This window comes from Hydra vulgaris, chromosome 11 (assembly GCF_038396675.1).
Source record: "Hydra vulgaris chromosome 11, alternate assembly HydraT2T_AEP".
In the NCBI taxonomy this organism is placed as follows: domain Eukaryota; kingdom Metazoa; phylum Cnidaria; class Hydrozoa; order Anthoathecata; family Hydridae; genus Hydra; species Hydra vulgaris.
In genome coordinates, this window is record NC_088930.1 from 46,039,338 (window position 1) to 46,048,043 (window position 8,706).

Genomic DNA, 8,706 nt, shown 5'->3' on the forward strand with positions numbered 1-8,706 from the left:
AAGTTAAATGCAAGTTTTATTATGCTATGTGTTCTTGGTGTTCTGCACATGTATGATACTTATTCAATCGAAAAAACATGTATCAAACATTTTGGTGACTGTTTATAGTCAATAGAAAGTTGAAAATTAATATGAAATACGTGTCACATGTTTATTATTTGTTTTGCGATTTGTCCTTGGTTTTGTGTTATTGGCGTGTCCTTCAGAGGTATATAAAACAGTATTACAATAAAAGGTATTGTTGGCCAGAGTATAATGAACATTCACTCAAAAATTTAGCTTATTATCTTCAAAATTGGTGAAGATATGATTTTTGCCTCAAAAGTGGCATTTCTGGACCACTGTGCAAGGTGAGCTCACACATCCAGGGTTGCTTTTGTTATGGTTTTTATGTGTGTAATTGTGTTGATGTAAACTGTGCTCATTACAGCTAATGCTAAAGTCTGCAGTTGCTGATTTATTTTACTTTTTGATGAATGAAATCCTTTTTTTCAACAAGTTAAGATTACAAATTTCCAATAAGGTACAATAAAACAATCGTTAAAGAATTCAATTTTAGTATTTTTTGAGCTGCAGTAATTGCGTTAAACGTTTTTAACTGTCCTAAACCCAATAGTGAACATTCTGCGAGTGTATATATATATATATCAGCTGTTGAATGTACTTTATTTTTACGTTTGCTCTTTTGCCAGTGTTTGCAAATTCTTTCGATGCGCTTGTTTATACTTGTTGTCAATTGCATTTCCAAATAATGTCGCGAGATATTAATAAACAATATTTTTAAAATACAAATCTCATCAAGCAATAAAAAGATTTCCTTACCCTTGTTTTTCGATATAAATAGCTTAGCAATAATAGCCTTCTGTAAGATCTTTGAAAGAAATTTGAGAACTTTCAAATTTGAATTTCCGACTATCATTTATCATTAAAAAAATACAAAATACTGAAAATTGCAAAATACTGAAAATTTAAGTAACTGTACCAAATTAAATCTTTATCGGCTATCATTTTCATTTATACCCAGCAAACATGCCTTTATCGGACCGCCGTGTTGCCGCCGTCGGCACTATATGCTGGCACGACGCTGGCGTCGGTGCTGGTGCCGCTGCATTTTGCTCATCGATTCTATGGCGGCACACCATCCACAAGCCACTGATGGCCCATCATCGAACCGGCAGAATCCCCGAAAACAAACCTTCCTTTGACCACCGCGTTCCCGTCGTCGACTAAATATGCTGACCCAGCTTTGGCGCGCCGTGCCTGTACCACTGCTTACTTTTCTTATAGCTCCTATGGCGGTCCTTCGGCGGCAAAGTAGCATTGTATGTTGCACTAATTTTATAGCATTGTTGCACCTCGCGGGAGCGAATTAGAATAAATAGTAAAAAATTAGTCATAAAACTAAAATAATGCTATTATTAAGATATAAAATTTATTCTTGCAGTTCGTCATCATTGTCGATATTAGCTCTCCTCTTTTCGATAAGAGTTCTTCTTTTAACACTTACGATTGCTCGCGCTTGTCTCCCACCATTTCGGTCTGGTGCTCCTCATAAAAATCGTACAATTTCTTTTTGAAAATCACACTCACTAACTGTACTTGTAGGCGGATTCCTTTGCACGGCTCCTTAAAATAAATATACGCGTAAGAGATTTTAAAATAAAAATAGCACGTTTACAATTATTTTATAACCTATAAAATTATCTCCAACAAAACAAATGACATTTTCTCAGAAATGCATGCTAATATACCTGCATAAACAAAAATCAACTCACTTTCAAGTACACGCCTACACTGCAATTCTTTTAATCCAACTTTATTTTTTATATCCAATTTAAGGTCAGCTTCATTTCCTTTACGTTGACCACCGGTCCAATTGAGCTGACAACAAAGTTGATTTGTAAAAAGAGAAGCAGACATTCTTCTTACAGCATCTTTCAGGTTGTATCCGTCTTTGCTAGCTACAGCAATAACCTATATATAAAGATTGGAAATACTTTGTAGCAAAATATTTTATTATGTTTATTAATATTTAAAACAATTTACTTACTAAGTTTGAAAATACTGTCCTATCGTTCTTTATGAGCTCTTTAAGTGTACTCAGCTTTTTTAAGTCGTTAAGAGGTAAGTGTAGCTTATCAAAAATTTCTTCATCATTTTCACCTGCAGTTAAACTTTGCAGCAATTTTGTATTAATTTCAGTTTGACGTTGAAGATCTTTCAAGCTAACTTTGATCTCCATAACAACATGTACTAATGAAGTTATATCAGTTGGTAAAATGTTCAGATGCAGAAGGAACAACAGGAACATTAAATGTATTTTTTTTAAATACGGGTTGTGTTTTTTTCTCGAAATTGAATTGACCATTTGTTACTAATGACAATTGATCTGTATTATTATTTGGTGAAGATGTTAATAAAGCTGGAGTTAATAAAAGTAAAAGAAAAATAATAAAAGTAAAAGAATAATAAAAGTATAATATAATAATATAAATAATAAAATAATAATAATAAATAATAATAAAATAATAATAATAATAGTATAATAAAATAATAATAATAAAAGTAAAAGAAACCTGAAGTTAATGCAGAAAATAAGTTAATGTTTTCGAAATGAGAGTTTTTTATTAAATACAAGAAATTCTTATCTACTAAATTCTAGTTTTATAAACTGTGCAGAAATTCTATTGAAACTATATAAAACAAACAAAAAACTAGACAAAAAGGCATTAAAAAAATAAGTAAAAAATAATAAAAATAAACAATTCTCAAGTAAAAAAATCAATAATAAGAGAAAAAAATCATTAAAACTATTTCCATAAAATTCAAAAAACTGTTAAAACATAAACCTTTTTTGGCAGCTTTGTGTCTTATGCTCTTACTCTTCTGTTTGTAAATCTGAAGTATCTTGCGCAACCACCAATTTTTTACAAGCTTTTTCATATGTTTCTGAATAATAAATAATTTTATTTAACTTCATAAATATTCAAGAGGCGATTTTGATATCATCTGAAGATGGTTTAACTTAGTTTGCCCACTAATTATACAAATCTCTTACTTTCTGAAAAAAAAAGTTATAATAGAAATGGTGTGCTTTGACCAGGTTATAACTGTTATAACAGGTTATAAAAGTTATAACTGAAATGGTGTGCTTTGATCAGGTGTCATCTGGGATCTCCCCGGCTTTGCTTGATTTTAAATTCTTGCATCACTAACATATTGTGGCCAATAGCATGAACTATCATCCACTAACCAATTGTCTGGTATAACATACATTTAACTTTGTTCGTTGAGAAATGATACAAGGAATTTCATTTTTCTTTCTTTCTAAAAATCAAAAACACAACTGGGTAAGGGTTAGGGGTTAAGGTATTATGGTAACCCTAACCCTAATCCTGATGAGTAAATATTAAAAAAGATTCAAAGTTGTCGAATGAATATATTGCTAAACAAATATTTATTTATGATTTATATGTTATTAGTAAAAAAACTAAACAATCTACAAACAAATCAAATAGTAATTGTATACAATAACACTAGCGTCTGCTTATTTTTTTCTTGACATTAGACTTAATTAACTTATAATATATTGCATAATTTAGTGAAATTAAATGTTTTATAAATTATTAATTAAAAAAACACAATTTGAAACAAAATACAAATTAATTTTACATATATTTTGAATTTATAAATAATCCATTACATAGACAAAAAAAGCTTTTAAAAATGCAAAAGTGGGAGTGCAGCATATTTTTGGTTGTAAGGCAAAAGTACATACTTCTTATCAATGTTACCAATAGAGCAAGACTTTGTATTGTCTGATAAATTACAAACTAAGTATATGCCAACGGATGATGAGTTCCAAAGATATGTGAAAAGTGTTTCTACGCTTTCAAATGTGTTGTATAAAACTAAAATATCACCATCTTCTGCATATTTTTTAACTATATTTTGCACAAAAATAATTTCACCAGTTTTCAATTGACAACAACTGTCACCCACAGTAAACTTAATACAAAAATCTCGTAAAATCACTTGCTTATGTTGAGATTCAATATCTGTAATATCGTTTGGAAGCCTAATATTCTGCTGCTGTTTTAATATAGGATACTTCAATTCAACCGCTTTTAGTTCGAATAAATTTTTTTCATGCAATCTTCGTTGTACCTGTTGTAATGGAAATTTGGCTTTCATATTAACTTTTTCAGCTGACCAGGATAGTTTTCAAATGGAAACACAAATATGTTGTCTAAAGGTCCATACTTGATTGCATCTCGGCACAAATGTGAAAATCCATGCATATTATAAGTTATCATCTCTGGACCATACATATCTGAGGTATGTTTTATGAACAGATTAAGTAAAGTATTAGCACTGACAGCATGATGTACACATAATTTTGGACACAATAAAATTCTCATAGCAACAGATAATAACAAGAAGTTTTTATACATGGCTTCATTTAGTATATCTGCTAAGTATACAACACCACTATATAACAAGAACTGTCTGAGTTCGGTTGCTTTCCACCTTTCAAATTCAGACACAGCCCTAGGCTTATAAGCAAATTCTTTTGGTATATACTTGGAAGCACCAACCAATCAAACAGAAAGTTGTGTTGAATCTCTTGCACCTAATCTAACATGCAAAGGACCTTTCAACCATATGTAAAGCAACTTTTTCACCACTCCCAAGCAGACAAGATGCATATAGTCATGAGGAAACTGTGTTACCACTCCAATACCAAGTTCCAAAAGAACAGACTCCCCATTGTGATGTTTTTTTTGAGTCATGTTAAAAAATGACTGATCTGTTCGAAGTTTAGCACCTAAAATAGGTTACCCTTCCTATATAAAAACCTTTTTGGCAGCACTTATCATATCCAAAATATCCTCCATGCCCTTGACATGCTTTTACAAACGCTCGTGTTGGACTATCACAAATAACAGCTGATATACTAAATTTGTATAATTTTCCACAGATAACAATTCCAGATAGTAAAGTGCTTTACTTTCTTCAACAAACTTTATAGAAATTTGTTGCAGTTTGATAGTTTACCTTTACCATAAAATAAACCAATTATAAATGGAGATTTTTTTTTCTGAATATTGTTTTGATGATACTCAATTAAACCCAATATTGGCCAAAACTGATCATTAGAACTTCGAAACAAAGGAAGACCATCAATATTTACTTCTATAGATATGCAATTTAAATCATTAAAAAAAAATTAAATTTGAAATAGAACTCTTAATTCCGCTTTCAACACCAAAGTGATAATACTGTCCTCCAGAAATTGTATCTATAGACATGACCAATTTTCTTTGACATAAAGTACGCGAATCATTAGGCAACTCTGGAAACCAATTTAGCAAAACTTTTAACAATGAAGACAAAGCTTTCTCTGTAATGCCAAACTCAATTGACCATTGTGCCAAATACATCTTAAATTATAATCAATATGTAAAATACTATCACCAGAAGATTCAGTGTCGGATGATTCTGGATAGCAATCAGAATTGTTCAAAATAGAATCTAAGTTTGTATCAATTTCATAAGTAGAAACATTGCTTTGACATTGGACTACATGATTTCGTGCTATATCAGGACTACCAACCAATTGAAGATTTGCATTATCTGCAGTTTTTGGTAAAATGTTTTTCTGATTATTTGTGTAGTCATCCAAGAACCTCTTTATATGTTTTACTACCATTCGTCTTTTTGTCCAATAACTGATTACTAAAGATAAATAAGTAGTTTTGTTAACATCATGTAGTTATTGTATAGTTTAAAGATTCTACTCAAACAAGTTTAAAAAAAAAATATATATATATATATATATATATATATTATATATATTATATATATTATATATATATATATATATATATATATATATATATATATATATATATATATATATATATATATATATATATATTTATAAATATTTAGTATATATAATATAAAGGTAGTTTTAACAATAAAGCATGTACAACTTAAGTTGTACATGTTTTATTGTTAAACACAAGGAGAAATTTCTCAACATAAGTAAATTTGTCAACATAAGGAGAAATTTCTCCTTATGTTGAGTTTAAGCTATACAAACTTTTTTGTGAACTTTATGCACATCTGGAATATTATGAAAAAATTATTATGAAGGAAAAAATAGTGAAATGTTACTTATGTATTTCTAAGATCTTTAGTTACTAAAGATCTTAGAAATACATAAGTAACATTATTTAAATATTTTTTTTACTAAAAATTTACAAAGCTAGAGTTTAGTAAACTTTTTTAATTAGAAATGGTAATGGGGTATATTTTCTGATATTTATCTGGCTAGAAAAATTAAGAAGCCTTTTAACATTCCCAGCTAAATATACGACTCTAACATACCTCGTTAGTATTTCCTAGTTGCATATTTATTTATTTTTGTATTATTTGATTTAATAAATAGTAAAAGTTTATTCAATTGAAGCGTTAAAATTTTAATATTAATATTAAAAATCAACATTTTTTTATTAGAAGGTTTTAAATAATAACATAATAAATTTCAGTTGTCATAAAATATGAACTATATTTATTTACTTAAATTTACTATATTTATTTACTTAAACCTTATAGAAATGTGTCCAATCAATTTAAATAATGAACAATTTGAACTTTACAATAAAACTTTACTTAGAACTTTACAAATTTCAAATTAAAACATAAACAGCGTGAACTTCACTCTTCCCGCCAATTTATTTTCTAGTTAAGGCACAACAGAAATCGGACCGCCATGCTGTGCTGCCGCATGGGGCATTCTGCATAGAAACGACAAAGGGCCAACATGCACTAGCCTCTGTCGGCATTTTGTAGGCAAATCGAACTAAGGACCGCATTATAAATGCCGGCGGCGGTATTTTGTAGGTTAATCCAACTATGGACCGCTTTCAAAATGCCAGCAGCGACATTTCAGATAATGGTCCGCAACCGGCATGTTTGCTGGGGTATTTATTTTTAAAATTTCGCCTGAGGCTGTAAAGGTAAGGCCAACACTAATGTTTGATCACAGTCCAAGAACTTTAGTTATATACAATTTTTTAGGCAAGACTTACATATTGTATGAGACATTATTCCAGAGTTATTTAAAGCAAATTCAGTTTACAAAAGAACATATCGCTATTAAATTTGTAGACAGCGTCTATTTAAATGTATGATTAATACATTTTAATAGCTTAAAAAATTTTGTAACCAAGACAAAATTTCCCTCAAATTATTCAATTAAACTTATGTTATGTTGTGTACTGAGTCTATACGCAATCAATAAATAAGAAAAAAAGCAAATCAATTTTAGGTTTGAGGTTTTTTTCTTTTTAATAATGCTTTTCCATTCACTCTTTATATTCTGCGCTTTATATTCAGAAGATTTTATTTAGGATAATATCAGTATCTGCCCGACAGTGTTAAATCCGCCAGAAGAATAGCTGTCAAGTTTGGACAGCTATTCTTGGTTATGGAAGTATATTCCTATCACTATTTGTTTGGTTAGTCGCGTGGAACGCTCTCCGGACAATTATATCCGTCGCTATAAGTCGGTTTAGTCATGTGATGCATCGCCGGGAAAATAGTGCAAAAGAGATTCGTCCGGTCTTCAGACGCGTAGACAGCCAAATATATATATTATTCATATGTTTAATTTTATTTCTTTTATAGATGTATTGGTTGAGTTCATTTAAGATTCAAAGTTTGAGGTGTTTTTTGGAATTTTATCAACTAACGATGGGCAAATATCAAGAAAAAACTTTTTGAGCTTTTTAATTATAGCTTTTTATTCTCTGTCAACTAAGAGTTTTTGTGGCAAATTGTTTTTTGGACATTTATTTTTACCGATTATCTGTTTAATCACATTCCACACTTTTTGTGTGTTTCCGCGTGTTATTTCCTTTACCTTGCATAATAATTTTTTTTTTGCGTGTTTCTTTGTTTTTTCAAACATGTTTTTATAATTTTTGTATTTTAATTCATTTTTATATATTTTATGTTTTAAATACTTTTCATAAAGTTTTGTTTTCTCTTTGATGGTTTATACAAACCCCTCCGTCATCCCTGGGTTTGAAAATGAAATAGAATTTATAATTTTTTTTTACTGGAAATGCCAAATCATAGTGTTTACAAAACTGTACCAAAAATAATTCACACGCATTATTCACATCTTGAGATTGTAATATAAGATTCTTAACAGTTTTTTCAGATAAAAGGTTTCGAAAGTATAATATAGAGTTTTTATTGATTTGTTGTATTAAGATTGTTGGTTTAGAGACAGAAGATTAAGGGTTATATTATCTGTAATTAAGAATATTGGGTAATGATCAGTCGGATTGATCATTACCCAATATTCAATCAGATCATGTCGGTTTCGATTATACCCGATTTTAAGAAGCAATCATACAAATTATTAGTGAATATATTATCTAGTAACGTTGACGAGGTCTTAGTTATTCTCGTTCACTTATTGTGGGAATATCTTGCAGAATAAGCGTATCTAAAAAACATTGAACATTTACATTTGAAGCATGATTTAACAAGTTTATACTATAAATCACGAGTTAAGTCATAGTCTATAGAATATAACTATGGTCTGGAAGTCCATTGTTATTTCTTATTGTTACGCTGCGTATGTTGAAATAACTAGTTTTTTAATCACGTGGTCAAAGAGTTTGC

General features: G+C 29.6%; 1 protein-coding gene across 1 annotated transcript; it reads right to left on the reverse strand.

The window, feature by feature from the left end:
* Positions 1-1,396: 1,396 nt before the first annotated feature.
* Positions 1,397-2,435, reverse strand: LOC136086701 (uncharacterized). The gene is made up of 3 exons (XM_065808985.1): positions 2,051-2,435; positions 1,776-1,974; positions 1,397-1,626 (listed from the first exon to the last, which is right to left on the reverse strand). Exons 1-3 carry the CDS (start codon positions 2,366-2,368, stop codon positions 1,550-1,552), a joined length of 594 nt encoding a protein of 197 aa, XP_065665057.1. The 5' UTR covers positions 2,369-2,435; the 3' UTR covers positions 1,397-1,549.
* Between the last annotated feature and the right edge of the window lie 6,271 nt (positions 2,436-8,706).